This window comes from Salmo salar, unplaced genomic scaffold (assembly GCF_965601325.2).
Source record: "Salmo salar unplaced genomic scaffold, fSalSal1 ptg000432l, whole genome shotgun sequence".
Lineage (NCBI taxonomy): Eukaryota > Metazoa > Chordata > Actinopteri > Salmoniformes > Salmonidae > Salmo > Salmo salar.
Genome location: NW_027675387.1, coordinates 1,161,414 through 1,178,257, shown reverse-complemented (window position 1 = coordinate 1,178,257; position 16,844 = coordinate 1,161,414). Strand labels below are relative to the sequence as shown.

General features: G+C 40.7%; 1 protein-coding gene and 1 pseudogene across 1 annotated transcript; both read left to right on the top strand.

Annotated features, from left to right (window-relative positions):
- The first annotated feature begins 4,711 nt into the window (after positions 1 to 4,711).
- On the top strand, positions 4,712 to 5,665 carry LOC145876122 (uncharacterized; annotated as a pseudogene).
- Positions 5,666 to 6,185: 520 nt separating this feature from the next.
- LOC145876044 (uncharacterized) lies at positions 6,186 to 15,300 on the top strand. Its single transcript, XM_082971817.1, has 4 exons — positions 6,186 to 6,215; positions 8,195 to 8,357; positions 10,841 to 11,128; positions 13,664 to 15,300. Exons 1-4 carry the CDS (start codon positions 6,186 to 6,188, stop codon positions 14,632 to 14,634), a joined length of 1,452 nt encoding a protein of 483 aa, XP_082827943.1. The 3' UTR covers positions 14,635 to 15,300.
- Positions 15,301 to 16,844: the final 1,544 nt, after the last annotated feature.

Here is a 16,844-nt window from a genome sequence, read left to right as displayed (position 1 = left end):
AGCAAGAGAGCTGGCCAAGGACGGCACGTTCAAGAGTTTTGGAGAGAAAAGAAAGAAGGGATACTGGTCTGTAGTTGTTGACATCGGAGGGATCGAGTGTAGGTTTTTTCAGAAGCATTATTGACATGAAAAGGACATGTGTTATGGGGAGACTGAACATGTTAGCAAAAGGACAAGCATTTTGGGGAGACTGAACATATTAGCAAAAGGACAAGCGTTTTGGGGAGACTGAACATATTAGCAAAAGGACAAGCGTTTTGGGGAGACTGAACATATTAGCAAAAGGACAAGTGTTTTGGGGAGACTGAACATATTAGCAAAAGGACAAACGTTTTGGGGAGACTGAACATATTAGCAAAAGGACAAGAGTTTTGGGGAGACTGAACATATTAGCAAAAGGACAAACGTTTTGGGGAGACTGAACATATTAGCAAAAGGACAAGAGTTTTGGGGAGACTGAACATATTAGCAAAAGGACAAGTGTTTTGGGGAGACTGAACATATTAGCAAAAGGACAAGTGTTTTGGGGAGACTGAACATATTAGCAAAAGGACAAGTGTTTTGGGGAGACTGAACATATTAGCAAAAGGACAAGCGTTTTGGGGAGACTGAACATATTAGCAAAAGGACAAGCGTTTTGGGGAGACTGAACATATTAGCAAAAGGACAAGCGTTTTGGGGAGACTGAACATATTAGCAAAAGGACAAGCGTTTTGGGGAGACTGAACATAGTAGCAAAAGGAAAGGCTAAACTAAAGAATTATCATTTAGAAAATATGGTAATTATTACTTTAGAGATGAAGTGGGACACCAACAAAACGTTATTGACATTGGATCAAATGCAGCCTATAACATTGACTGGAATAGTAATATATATTATTATAGAGCTCTGATCAGCCTATAACATGACATTATCTATTATTGTAGAGCTCTGCTCAGCCTATAAACATGACATTATCTATTATTATAGAGCTCTGATCAGCCTATAAACATGACATTATCTATTATTATAGAGCTCTGATCAGCCTGTAAACATGACATTATCTATTATTCTAGAGCTCTGCTCAGCCTATAAACATGACATTATCTATTATTATAGAGCTCTGCTCAGCCTATAAACATGACATTATCTATTATTATTGAGCTCTGCTCAGCCTATAAACATTATCTATTATTATAGAGCTCTGCTCAGCCTATAAACATGACATTATCTATTATTATAGAGCTCTGTTCAGCCTGTAAACATGACATTATCTATTATTATAGATCTTTGATCAGCCTATAAACATGACATTATCTATTATTATAGAGCTCTGCTCAGCCTGTAAACATGACATTATCTATCATTATAGAGCTCTGCTCAGCCTATAAACATGACATTATCTATTATTATGGAGCTCTGATCAGCCTATAAACATGACATTATCTATTATTATAGAGCTCTGCTCAGCCTATAAACATGACATTATCTATCATTATAGAGCTCTGCTCAGCCTATAAACATGACATTATCTATTATTATGGAGCTCTGATCAGCCTATAAACATGACATTATCTATTATTATAGAGCTCTGCTCAGCCTATAAACATGACATTATCTATTATTATGGAGCTCTGATCAGCCTATAAACATGACATTATCTATTATTATAGAGCTCTGCTCAGCCTATAAACATGACATTATCTATCATTATAGAGCTCTGCTCAGCCTATAAACATGACATTATCTATTATTATGGAGCTCTGATCAGCCTATAAACATGACATTATCTATTATTATAGAGCTCTGCTCAGCCTATAAACATGACATTATCTATTATTATGGAGCTCTGCTCAGCCTATAAACATGACATTATCTATCATTATAGAGCTCTGCTCAGCCTATAAACATGACATTATCTATTATTATGGAGCTCTGATCAGCCTATAAACATGACATTATCTATTATTATAGAGCTCTGCTCAGCCTATAAACATGACATTATCTATTATTATGGAGCTCTGATCAGCCTATAAACATGACATTATCTATTATTATAGAGCTCTGCTCAGCCTGTAAACATGACATTATCTATCATTATGACATCATGACATTCCCTGAGAGATTAGATTTGGAGCTCTTCATCATTTGTTTTTAAATCTCACCGTCACCAAGTTTATTTTTAATGATGTAATGTTGTGAAAACTGACCTCAGGGTATTGAGGGATCTAGTCTAGATTAAACCTCATAGGAAAACAATTTTATTGAATGGAGGTTTCATTCAGGACTCTCTGTTTAACTAAATAATCTGTCTTTTGCAGGAGAGAGACCAGACTCTGACAGCAGGAAGAGTTCCTCAGAGGAAACAGACCCAGAGACGCCTAACCAACACCACTGCTCCCACTGTGGAAAGAGTTTTAGGTGGTTAGGGAGCCTGAAAATGCATGAGAGAACACATACAGGAGAAAAGCCCTACCACTGTTCCCACTGTGGAAAGGATTTTACTCAGTTAGGAGCCCTGGTTGGGCATGAGAGAACACACACGGGAGAGAAGCCTTATCACTGTTCCCACTGTGGAAAGAGTTTTAGGTGGTTATGGGTCCTGAAAAAGCATGAGAGAATACATACTGGAGAGAAGCCTTATCACTGTTCTCACTGTGGAAACAGTTTTAGGTGGTTAGTGAGCCTGAAAACGCATGAGAGAATACACACAGGAGAAAAGCCTTTCCAATGTTCCCAGTGTGAAAAGAGTTTTAGGTGGTCGGGGAGTCTGAAAAAGCATGCGAGAAAACACACAGGAGAAAAGCCTTTCCAACATACTAATACACAGGAGGAGAAGACATACCACTGTTCTCATTGTGAAAAGACATTTTCCCAGTCAGAGGACCTGAAATCACACGAGAGAATAGAGAGGCTGTGTTCTGACTTGTGTTTCTGACTGAGAATTTGTCCACGGCCAGGATTCATATGGCCAGGGTGTCCGCTATGGACACCTGGAAAAAATCAGCAGCGGACATTTCTGAACGTTTATCCAACAGACCTGTACATCCATGAATGGATCTCTATAATGTGTAACTATTTCTGATGTATGTGTTGTGATGTATTGTTTAATAGATGTACTATGTTAGGTATATTTATCTGTGGTTTAATTTCAACAGATTTTACTGATGCTATTAGATTGCTGTGTGGGGGGAGTTTTATATATACAGTGCCTTCAGAAAGTATTCACACCCCTTGACTTGTCCCACATTTCGTTGTGTTACAGCCTAAATGTAAAAAATATTTTTATTTATTTTATTTCACCTTTATTTAACCAGGTAGGCTAGTTGATAACAAGTTCTCATTTGCAACTGCGACCTGGCCAAGATAAAGCAAAGCAGTTCGACACATACAACAACACAGAGTTACACATGGAATAAACAAACATACAATCAATTATACAGTAGAAAAATCTATATACAGCATGTGTAAATGAGGTAGGATAAGAGAGGTTAGGCAATAAATAGGCCATGGTGGCGAAGTAATTACAATATAGCAATTAAACATTGTAATGGTAGGATGTGCAGAAGATGAATGTGCAAGTAGAGATACTGGGGTTAAAAGGATTCAATACCCCATAATGTCAAAGTGGAATTATGTTTTTGGAAATGTTTACACATTTAATTAAAAGCCTAAATAAGTTCAGGAGTAAAGATTTTGCTTAACAAGTCACATAAGTTGCATGGACTCACTGTGTGCAATAATAGTGTTTAACATGATATTTGAATGAATACCTCATCTCTGTTCCCCACACATACAATTATCTGTATTGTCTCTCAGTTGAGCAGTGAATTTCAAACACAGATTCAACCACAAAGACCAGGGAGGTTTTCCAACGCCTCGCAAAGAAGGGCATGTATTGGTGGATGGGTAAAAAAAAGCAGACATTGAATATCCCTTTGAGCATGGTGAAGTTATTAATTACACTTTAGATGGTGTATCAATATACCCAGTCACTAACTCAGTTGCTGGAGAGGAAGGAAACCTCTCAGAGATTTCACCATGAGGCTAATGGTGACTTTAAAATAGTTAGTGTTTAATGGTTGTGATATGAGAAAACTGCGGATGGATCAACAACATTGTAGTTACTCCACAATACTAACCTAAATGACAGAGTGAAAAGAAGGAAGCATTCCCAGTCAGAGGACCTGAAATCACATGAGAGAATAGAGAGGCTGTTGGCACTAAAGTAATACTACAAAAGAATGTGGCAAAGAAATTAACTTTATGTCCTGAATACAAAGCGTTATGTTTGGGGAGGGTTTGGAGGGTTTGGCTGGCCGGGACGTCCTTGTCCCATTGTGCTCTAGCGACTCCTTGTGGTGGTCAGCATGCACGCTGACTTCGGTCGCCAGCTGGACAGTGTTTCCTCCGACACATTGGTGTGGCTGTCTTCCGGGTTAAACGAGCAGTGTGTCAAGATGTGCAGTGCGGCTTGGCAGGGTCGTGTTTCAGAGGACACATGGCTCGACCTTCGCCTCTCCCCGGAGTCCGTAGGGGAGTTGCAATTGGATATCATGAAATTGGTGAGAAAAAGGTGTAAAAGTACAAAAAAAAAAAATATATATATATATACACTCGTACTGAAATTTGATTTTTCGATGATCTGGCAGATGTGAAAACCATGTAAACACCTGCAAGACTTCGGTTAGAAGTGAATCACCTGCCTGGACATCCTAAGAACCACACAGAGACCTGCATTTTGAAGTGGGTTTAATAATACTTGTGAAAACTGACTTCAGGTGATTGAGGGATCTAGTCGAGATTAAACATCATAGGAAGTTTTATCATGTGGAGGTTTCATTCAGGTCTCTGTTTAATTAATTATATAATCTGTTTGTCTTTGACAGGAGAGAGACCAGACTCTCCTTCTGACAGCAGGAAGAGTTCTTCAGAGGAACCAGACCCTGAGATGTCCAAACCAGCAGGACGACATCACTGCTCCCAGTGTGGAAAGAGTTTTACTCAGTTAGGGAGCCTGAGAACACATAAGAGAATACACAAAGGAGAGAAGCCTTACCACTGCTCCTTGTGCGGAAAGAGTTTTAGGTGGTTAGGGAGCGTGGAAAGGCATGAGAGGACACACACAGGAGAAAAGCCTTTCCAATGTTCCCATTGTGGAAAGAGTTGTACACAGTTAGGGAGCATGAGAGAATACACACAGGAGAAAAGCCTTACCAATGTTCCCATTGTGGAAAGCATTTTGCCCAGTTAGGAAACCTGAACCAGCATGAGAGGATACACACAGGAAAAAAGACGCACCACTGCTCCCACTGCGGAAAGAGATTTACCCGGTTAAGGTACCTGAAAGAGCATGAAAGAATACATACAAATACACAAGAGGAGAAGACATACCACTGCTCTCATTGTGGAAAGACATTTTCCCAGTCAGAGGACCTGAAATCACATGAGAGAATAGAGAGGCTGTGTTCTGACTTGTGTTTTTGACTGAGAATTTGTGATTTTGTTTGGACTGTCAGACTTGAGTTCACTTTGTGTAATGTTAGTGCACAATTTTTTTATTGCGATTAATCCATTGTCTGAAAGCGTTGAAAATACACTGAAAACATCCAAAATACATCCTGTATACTGCTAAAATCTACAATGCCATGTAAAAACAAGATGACATTTAGGTTAAATAAAGGGTGCTTTACCAATGTAACATATTTTGACACGTCCACTGTGGGGCTCTGCAGAGTCATAATATCCATAACAACTACAGGTCAAACAGGGAAATGGTTCGCATCGTTTTTCCACCATTCATTTTCCCCTTAGGGCTGTGTTTTGTTTAGGCTCACAGTGGTGTGACGTTTTGATAACCATGTAAATCTCTCTAGGTCACGGTGACTGAGGACACACAGTGTGTTGTGAATTTATTGTAATGTTTTTAAAATGGTATAACTGCTTTTATTTTAGCTGGACCCCAGGAAGAGTAGCTGCTGCCTTGGCAGGAACTAATGGGGATCCATAATAAACCCCAGGAAGAGTAGCTGCTGCCTTGGCAGGAACTAATGGGGATCCATAATAAACCCCAGGAAGAGTAGCTGCTGCCTTGGCAGGAACTAATGGGGATCCATAATAAACCTCAGGAAGTGTAGAAGCTGCCTATATTTGTCTCTCTTTACTCTCGGATTCTAAAATGCTAATTAGCGTCAAAGTAGACGACATGCAAGACTACAAATCTCTGCAAGATCCTGCATGTCATCTCTAGTGTGCTGCAGAGATGGTTGTCCTAGAAGGTTCTCCCATCTCCACAGAGGAACTCTGGAGCTCTGTCAGAGTGAACATCGGGTTCTTGTTTACCTCCTGACCAAGGCCCTTCTCCCCCGATTTCTTAGTTTGTCCAGGCGGCCAGCTCTAGGAAGAGTCTTGGTGGTTCCAAACTTCTTCCATTTAAGAATGATGGAGGCCTCTTTGTTCTTGGGGACCTTCAGTGCTGCAGACATTTTTTGGAACCCTTCCCCAGATCTGTGCCTCGACACAATCCTGTCTCAGAGCTCTATGGACAATTCCTTTGGACCTCATGGCTTGGTTTTTTGCTCTGACATGCACTGTCAACTGTGGGACCTTACAAAGACAGATGTCTGCCTTTCAAACCATGTCCAATCAATTGCATTTACCACAAGTGGACTCCAATCAAGTTGTAGAAACATCTCAAGGATAATCAATGGAATCAGGATGCATATGAGCTCAATTTTGAGTCTCATAGCAAAGGTCTGAATACCTAAGTAAATACATTTGCAAAAATCTCTAAAAACCAGTTTTCACTTTGTCATTATGGGGTATTGTGATGTCATTATGGGGCATTGTGATGTCATTATGGGGTATTGTGATGTCATTATGGGGTATTGTGTGTAGATTGATGAGGGGGGGAAGTACATTTTAGAATAAGGCTGTAACAAAATGTGGAAAATGTGAAGGGGTCTGAATACTTTACTTTTCTACCGCAGTTTTGTACATGATCAAATCAAAGTTTATACACTGTCATGTGATACGTGATATAGAAATGTCCAATCTTAGGAGAGCACATGGGAGGCACTATACTGTGTGTCTGCAGGTGTCTATCTTGTCAAAACCACTGATACAGGTGCCCCTCCACCCTCTGGTGGGATTGATCATGTCTACAGAGAAACCTAGATTCAAATACTTACATTTGTGTTTATTAGGTATATGTTGTGAAATTGTTAGATATTACTTGTTAGATATTACTGTACTGTCAGAGCTAGAAACACAAGCATTTCGCTACACCGGCAATAATATCTGCTAAACATGTGTATGATAAAATGTGATTTGATTTTTATTTGAAATAAACGTCCTATTTATCAAAGGTGCTTTTGGCTGGGGTCAAAATGACTCCAAAGGATTTGAATTTGTTAAAAGTCCATATTGATACAGAAACACTAAACCATGATTTAGATTTATTAAGAACAAGTTGATTGACAAAGTCATGAAAAATTTAATAGAATTGAATAAACCACATTTTGGCTATGATAAACCACATTTTGGCTATGATAAAAGATATGCCTCTGGGGTCAAAATGAACTATGTCAGAAGTATGGTTCAATGCAAATATGTAGTGGGTGTAAAGTTTGTTTTAAATTCTCACTCATTAAACACGAATCAATCCACACATGCTTCTCTTTGAACGACTTAATATAATATTAAACCTTCCTGAAATAAATGAAAAATAAACGTTTGGTTCCTCAACTGCGTTGCCCACTCCAGTCAGCAGATGGCGATGTGCGTCTTTTAGGTTCAGGCGATGCTGCCAGTGTGACGTATAATCTAGTGGACGGGACGCTCCTTCAACAACAACAGCTAGTCAGACACCTCGGTAGCTTTCTAGCAAACATAGCTACAACATTCACGCTCTTTACACTGTTTTGGTGTATATTTGTCGCTGTGTATTAAACACACTTCTGTCGTATGTACTTGTTGGCCCATTTAATTATATATTTACGTTGTTTGTCAGCTAGCTGGTTTGCTAAGTTAGCTTAGAACTAGGCTAGTCGCTAATGCTAGCTAGCTAACATCTCCGACCATGAGTTCACTAAGCTACTCTCCTCCTGTTAAAGAAGAGGTCTGCTGGACGGAAAAAGAAGTTCTCGTCAAAGAGGAGGAGGAGGAAGAGAAGGATGTTACAATACAAAAACAAGTAGAGGGTGAGGCTGTTAGCGTGAAAGAAGAAGAGAAAGACGTAACTGTGAAAGAAGAGAAAGAGGAGTATACAGTTTTTGGAGTGAAGAAGAGGAGGAAACTGGATATCTGGGCCCGGTTTCCCAAACGCATGTTAAGGCGTCCAATGGTTCTAACGATGAACGGGCCCTGATTAACACTAGTAAGTACTGTCTTAAATACAGAGGCACAAACTCTGCAGTTGTTGATCTGATGTTTGGTGTTAAAGGGGAAATCTGCAATTGCTACATCAATATTTTGACTTTTAAATTATTTATTTATAGCCATTGATTCTTGAAGAATATAACACATGAGCTTAGTTCAACTGTTGTACCCCATCAGATGCCTCATGTTTTAAATGTTTTTTATTTCATCTTTATTTAACCAGGTAGGCCAGTTGAGAACAAGTTCTCATTTACAACTACGACCTGGCCAAGATAAAGCAAAGCAGTGCGACACAAACAACAACACAGAGTTACACATGGAATAAACAAATGTACAGTTAATAACACAATAGAAAAAGTCTATATACAGTGTACAGTGTGTGCAAATGGCCTCATGAGCTTAGTTCAACTGTTGTACCCCATCAGAATCCCAAATAAGCTTTTTTTATGGATGGTCAGTCCTTGAATCCATAGGTCTGTCTATGAATTTGAGAGTAGTTACATTTCTCCAGCCCCATCATCATCTTATAACCAAACTAGTGGTGGAATGACAGCTTTGTTATTGTTTCAACTGCAGATGTGACTTGGCTTTTTGATGTGATGTGGCTTTTTTAAAGGGACAACCTAGGGTTTAAACAACAACAAAATGGCTGCCCATAGACTTGGTTTGGTAAACAGCTGAGAATTGGGGGCTGGAGAAATGTAACCACTCTCAAATTCATAGAAAAAGCTATTGTAGCAACCGTAACCCAAAACCTAGCGACCTCCTCAAGAAGTTCAGACATCTTGGCATAACAGTTATAAGGTGTTGGCTTGACTTTCAGTGGACCCAGGTTTGAGTTCAGCTCAGGGCTACCCCCTGAATTCACTACCCTATAAATACAAAGACTGGCCATCCATGATGTTATAATGATAGTTTAACCAGGTTTCTAGGCTATATACTATATTCTAGAATTCATCCATGATGTCATAATGATAGTTTAACCAGGTTTCTAGGCTATATAGTATATTCTAGAATTCATCCATGATGTCATAATGATAGTTTAACCAGGTTTCTAGGATGTATAGTATATTCTAGAATTCATCCATGATGTCATAATGATAGTTTAACCAGGTTTGTAGGCTATATAGTATATTCTAGAATTACCAGTGTAGATTTTCTGTTGGGGTCAAATTGTTAGATCTGTTGATAAGTCATTATATAATATTCAGCCAAATGTATTAATACCATTTACATTAAAGGCGAAACATACCTAGATTCATTAACATTCATTCTTTGTTTAATTCCATGAATTGGTTTGAAACGTTTGTTTTAAAACCTTCTCAAAGTTGGTGCCTTGACGGTTTTGTAAAAAACGGTTTATCATAAAACACTATTTTAATTTGTTTAAAATTGAACCTTTATTTAACTAGACAAGTCAGTTAAGAACAAATTCTTATTTACAATAATGGCCTACCCCAGCCAAACCCGGACGATGCTGGGCCAATTTGCGACGCCCTATGTGACTCCCAATCACTGCCGGTTGTGATACAGCCTGGAATTGAACCAGGGTGTCTGTAGTGATGCCTCAAGCAGTGAGATGTAGTGCCGTAGACCATTGTGCCACTCGGGAGCCCAACATTGACTAACATTGGCTGGCATGCAATGTGTTCCCCTTCCAGTGAATTATGCTTATTCGTGTTCCCCCGGCGTTAGGGCAACCCCATTCCTATTTTACATTTCTGGAGTTTATTGGACATTTTCCAGTATCTATACTGTTTTCTTAGAAGTAGTAAGCAAAATCAATATAGGGTTAACCATTAGACATATGGAAGCAGAATCCATGCGATTGTGCAAAGCTGGATCAACACACCTGGTCATTGTGGGTCTTGTGAAGGCCTTTGGACAGGAACATTGGTTAATCATTTGTAAGCATCATAGGCTTGGACTTGTGAAGGCCATTGGACAGGAACATTAGTTAATCAGTTATAGGCACCTGCAATAGGAGTGTGCATGTCTGTTTATTTTTGTGTCATTGCATTGGTCACACCACCAATAGAATCTATGTACTAATGTCTGAGCCAATCAGAGAATGGAAACTAAGCAAAAAGAGAAGGGTGGCCAAGGCTAAAGGGTATTAATCCTTTACATAAAGGGGAGTGTTATGTAAGTTAGACCGTTTTTTTGTATTCTGAAATGCTCTCTAACTACGTCACACTTAGTGTCTCCTTATGTTGCGCTATATATAATATATATATAATAACATTTCATTTTATTTGTCACATACACATGGTTAGCAGATGTTAATGCGAGTGTAGCGAAATGCTTGTGCTTCTAGTTCTGACCATGCAGTAATATCTAACACATAATCTAACATTTCACAACAACTACCTTAAGTGTAAAGGAATGAATAAGAATATGTATATATAAATATATGGATGGCCGACCGGCATAGGCAAAATGCAGGATTTTTAAAAATTTATTTGACCTTTATTTAACTAGGCAACCTCAGGAGGCTGAAGAAATTTGGCTTGTTACCAAAAACACTCACAAACTTTTATAGATGCACAATCGAGAGCATCCTGTCGGGCTGTATCACAGCCTGCTCCGCCCACAACCGTAAGGATCTCCAGAGGGTAGTGAGGTCTGCACAACGCATCACCGGGGGCAAACTACCTGCCCTCCAGGACACCTACACCACCCAATGTCACAGGAAGGCCAGAAAGATCATCAAGGACAACAACCACCCGAGCCACTGCCTGTTCACCCCGCTATCATCCAGAAGGCGAGGTCAGTACAGGTGCATCAAAGCTGGGACCAAGAGACTGAAAAACAGCTTCTATCTCAAGGCCATCAGACTGTTAAACAGCCATCATTAACATTGAGTGGCTGCTGCCAACATACTGACTCATCTCTAGCCACATTAATAATAAAACATTTGATGTAATAAAATGTATCACTAGCCACTTTATATAATGTTTACATACTCTACTCTATTTAAACAAAAATTCCTGACACCACACTCCGAGGGCCCGTCGTTGTTTTTGGTAATCAAGCCTACCACTGTAGTGTCATCTGCAAATTTGATGATTGAGTTGGGGGCGTGCATGGCCACGCAGTCATGGGTGAACAGGGAGTACAGGAGAGGGCTGAGAACACACCCTTGTGGGACCCCAGTGTTGAGGATCAGCGGGGTGGAGATGTTGTTTCCTACCCTCACCACCTGGGGGCGGCCAGTCAGGAAGTTCTGTACCCAGTTGCACAGGGCGGGGTCGAGACCCAGGGTCTCGAGCTTAATGATGAGTTTGGAGGGTACTAGGGTGTTAAATGCAGATCTGTAGTCGATGAACAGCATTCTTACATAGGTATTCCTCTTGTCCAGATGGGTTAGGGCAGTGTGATTGCGTCGTCTGTGGACCTATTGGGGTGGTAAGCAAATTGGAGTGGGTCTAGGGTGTCAGGTAGGGTGGAGGTGATATGGTCCTTGACTAGTCTCTCAAAGCACTTCATGATGACGGAAGTGAGTGCTACGGGGCGATAGTCATTTAGCTCAGTTACCTTACCTTTCTTGGGAACAGGAACAATGGTGGCCCTCTTGAAGCATGTGGGAACAGCAGACTGTCATAAGGATGGATTGAATATGTCCGTAAACACACCAGCCAGCTGGTCTGCGCATGCTCTGAGGACGCGGCTAAGGATGTCGTCTGGGCCGGCAGCCTTGCGAGCGTTAACACGTTTAAATGTTTTACTTACGTTGGCTGCAGTGAAGGAGAGCCCACAGGTTTTGGTAGCGGGCTGTGTCGGTGGCACTGTATTGTCCTCAAAGCGAGCAAAGAAGTTGTTTAGTTTGTCTGGGAACAAGACATCGTGGTCCGCGACGGGGCTGGTTATCTTTTTGTAGTCCATGATTGACTGTAGACCCTGCCACATACCTCTCGTGTCTGAGCCGTAAATTGCGACTCTACTTTGTCTCTATACTGACGCTTAGCTTGTTTGATTGCCTTCCGGAGGGAATAACTACACTGTTTGTATTCGGTCATGTTTCCAGTTGCCTTGCCCTGATTAAAAGCAGTGGTTCGCACTTTCAGTTTTGCGCGAATGCTGCCATCAATCCACAGTTTCTGGTTGGGGAAGGTTTTAATAGTCGCTGTAGGTACAACATCACCGATGCACTTGCTAATAAACTCGCTCACCGAATCAGCGTATTCATCAATGTTATTGTCCGACGCTATGCGGAACATATCCCAGTCCACGTGATCGAAGCAATCTTGAAGCGTGGACTCCGATTGGTCGGATCAGCGTTGAACAGACCTGAGCGTTTCCTGTTCTAGTTTCTGTCTATAGGCTGGGAGCAACAAAATGGAGTTATGGTCAGATTTTCCGAAAGGAGGGCAGGGGAGGGCTTTGTATGTGTCGCGGAAGTTAGAATAACAATGATCTAGGGTTTTTGCCAGCCATGGTTGCGCAATCGATATGCTGGTAGAATTTGGGGAGCCTTGTTTTCAGATTAGCCCTGTTAAAATCCCCCAGCTACAATAAATGTAGCCTCAGGATATGTGGTTTCCAATTTACATAGAGTCCAATTAAGTTTTTTCAGGGCCGTCTATGTGTATGCTTGGGGCGGGATATACACGACTGTGATTATGATCGAAGAGAATTCTCTTGGTAGATAATGCGGTCGGCATTTGATTGTAAGGAATTCTAGGTCAAGTGACCAAAAGGACTTGAGTTCCTGTATGTTGTTATGATCACACCACGTCTCGTTAATCATAAGGCATACACCCCCGCCCTTCTTCTTACCAGAGAGATGTTTGTTTCTGTCGGCGCGATGCGTGAAGAAACCAGGTGGCTGTACCGACTCTGATAACGTATCCCGAGTGAGCCATGTTTCCGTGAAACAAAGAACGTTACAATCTCTGATGTCTCTCTGGAAGGCAATCCTTGCTCGGATTTCGTCTACCTTGTTGTCAAGAGACTGGACATTGGCGAGTAGTAAACTCGGGAGCGGTGCGCGATGTGCCCGTCTACAGAGCCTGACCAGAAGACCGCTCCGTCTGCCCCTTCTGCGGCGCCGTTGTTTTGGGTCGTTTTTTGTTTTGGGTCGCCGGCATTAATAACTTATTTCTAGTTAACACTAATGTGAAAACAAGACAAAATATGACTTGTTGCTAACTTGTCTGTCTTTATTGTCAAATCATTTAACAGACGTCAATTGTTGTAGAACTTCATGGGTATGCTCTGGGCATCACCTTTTACCTCAAATAAACAGTGGATTTCTGCTGTTGTGGGCCTTTAACCATCTGTCTGACTTTGCCATTCACACAGGAGAGAGGCGGGACTATCGTGGATCCTCTGGGGAGCCTCAACAACATCATTCTGACGAGGCAGAGAAGAGTCTCTCCAGATCAGAACACCTCAATAAACACCAGCAGAGATCCACAGGGAAGAAATCTAATTTCTGCTCTGACTGTGGGAAGAGATTCAACTCTTCAGGAGACCTTAAAATACATCAAAGAATTCACACTGGAGAGAAACCTTATGGCTGTGATGAATGTGGGAAGAGTTTTATTCAGCTACAAACCCTGAAATCACACCAGAGAATACACACTGGAGAGAAACCTTTTGGCTGTGATCAATGTGGGAAGAGTTTTACTCAGCTAAACAGCCTGATAGTACACCAGCGGGGACATACAGGAGAAAAAACGTATAGCTGTAATCAATGTGGGCGAAGTTTTTCAACATCTAGCTATCTAACTATACACCAGAGAACACACACAGGAGAGAAACCTTATAGCTGTGGTCAATGTGGGAAGAGTTTTACTCAGCTAAACAACCTGATAGTACACCAGCGTACACACACAGGAGAGAAATCTTATGGCTGTGATCAATGTGTGAAGCCTTTTACTACATCTAGCCAGCTGACTTCACACCAGAGAATGCACACAGGAGAGAAACCTTATAGCTGTGATCAATGTGGGAAGAGTTTTACTATATCTAGCCAGCTGACTTCACACCAGAGAACACACACAGGAGAGAAACCTTATAGCTGTGATCAATGTGGGAAGAGTTTTACTACATCTCGCCAGCTGACTTCACACCATAGAACACACACAAGAGAGAAACCTTTTAGTTGTACTCAATGTGGGAAGAGTTTTAGTCACCCAAGCACCCTAATATCACACCGGAGAACTCACACAGGAGAGAAACCTTATAGCTGTGGTGAATGTGACAAGAGATACTCTGATAAAAGATCTCTGATCAAACATCAGAAAATACATGAACGAGTTGTTTCATGATATCAATGAAATTATGTCACAATGTAGAATGTTTTAACATTGTAGTAGGAGTATTTTAATGATGTCACAATTTACCTCATTTGGTGGGTATTCAACAATTATTTACTTAACAAACAGTAAGATATTTCTGTCCTGCTAATTCTGAGTTTTATGGTGTCCACTCTAGCTTCCTGCAGCTAGTCTGGGTGTCGAGGACATGGGTTTCACTAGAGATGGCTTGAAGCTGACAATTGATTAATGTCTCGTGATTAAAAACCAAACGGCCACATTCCATTCTATGATTAGTGGTGCAGGTGAGACATATGTCTCCGGTCTGATTGAGCCTGCATTCCATAGACAAGATATGGTCTATGTTTAGCTGGGATAGAGAGGAGTAGAACAAAGGTCTCAATGGTCCGTAGACATCCTGGCATCTGGGAAATTAGGCCATGGTCCGGGGTTAATATAACACCAGGTGCAGATGAAGACAGGATGAGCCCAAAGTGGCTTATGGTGCCCCCCAATCTAGATGGGAGGGGTGGATCCAAGCATTCTGGGTATAAGCTATATAAACTGTGTATTGTCTGTAAAGGGTAGACTCTCAGCCTAACAGTCAGTTAAGACTGTTGGGCTGATGGTTTCATTATTGCAATAATTAATCAATATTAAATAAAGGTGATTGTTTGACCAAGTCTCTCTCTCTACTGAATTTCCATGACACCACCAAAATGACTTAAATGTAAATGTAAATGAATCAAAATGCAACACTCAAATGTATCTAGCTGTTTTATACAAGTTGTCCTCTAACCAGGGATGTACACATTATTCCCAGATTCCGTGTGATTTTTGAGCTGTTAGTTTTAACAGGATGTGCAACCTCATCTCCCTCCTCTCTGCACAATTGATTTCAACATGATATCGATGAGTTATGACAAATAAGTGTTGCGTTCCTTTGTTTAGCGACCCCTACATTTAAATGCATCACTCCAAAATGTAGTGTTGGGTTATATTTTCTTAAACTAGTTGTGGTGCATGGCTTATGAATACTAATGCTAAACATAAGAGGTTTATATTGTATTAACATAGATGGAGCAACATATACTGCTAAAAAAAATAAAGGGAACATTTAAACAACACAACCTAGATCTGAATGAAACACCTGCGTGGTGTTTCAGTGAGCCCGTATATACGAACATCATATTTACCATTCAAGTGTTTGCATTAATTAAAGTACGAAGAAATCAGAAGTTACTCCGTGCTGACTATTTTTGTTCTGATACCAGATTCGAATTGATGCAACCCTAACAGTAGCTAACTGTCTTCTGCAGGTTGTCCTCTAACCAATGAGGTAAAATATATCTCCCATTTCCATGTGTTTGTTTAGTTGTATTAGTTTCAACAGCACGTACAACCGGATTTCACCCCTAATTGATATCAGTGATTTATTGCTACTTGTCAAAACAACAGCGTTTCTGGTGCTTGTGCAGTTTATATGATTACTATTGTGGCAGATGTTTGTGTGTAAATAGTGTAACCGGTGCTGTACTGCACCTCTGTAACTGCGTTGTGTGTGGTTGATAGACGTGGACTTTGGAGATCAGGGCGTTTTAATTAAGCAGAATTCACTCTCTGCATCCAAAAGAAAAGAAAACATTTGTAGAGCAGATATGTTCTGCGAATCGTCGCCTCTTTCTACAACAGATGCACAATACAAGGGACTGGGATCATTCGAGGAGCACACATACAATAGCCTGCTAATACCTTAGCTATTAACCACATGTTGAATTCAGAATGTTGATATCATCCTAAAAAGTACAATTACAAGAGCATCTTAACAATACCATCCACTTATGAGTAACCTCTAAATATACAACATTATTCATGAACAAAACAGTGTGTATGACTTTGTGCTTAAAATAATCAAACTTTTCTGAAGATGACAGAAAAAGCGTGCCTACCTCTCATAGTGCATCAAAATGATTTGAGCACGAGCACGCAGGGCAAAACGTAAGTACACACTCCCCTACTCCCAGGATGCAGACATGCATAATAACAAATCAACATGCCATATTAATATATGAACTTGGGGAAATTCACACAGTACTTTAACAACTGTTACATGAAGGCTACCTGTGTCCTGCGTAACTTCATGAGGATGGACACGAGGACCAGGAGGGGATCTGCAGCTCGTCGCCGTGTGCCAGAGGAGGAGTCTGCTGCTCTGCAGGATG

Bases quoted from the DNA above. Each gene is read 5' to 3' on its own strand.
- LOC145876044 (XM_082971817.1), top strand. From the start codon at position 6,186: ATGCAAGACTACAAATCTCTGCAAGATCCT. The intron at 6,216-8,194 runs GCATGTCATCTC...TGAGGCTGTTAG, and splicing joins ACAAATCTCTGCAAGATCCT to CGTGAAAGAAGAAGAGAAAG. The intron at 11,129-13,663 runs GTCAGTACAGGT...CCATTCACACAG, and splicing joins GCTATCATCCAGAAGGCGAG to GAGAGAGGCGGGACTATCGT.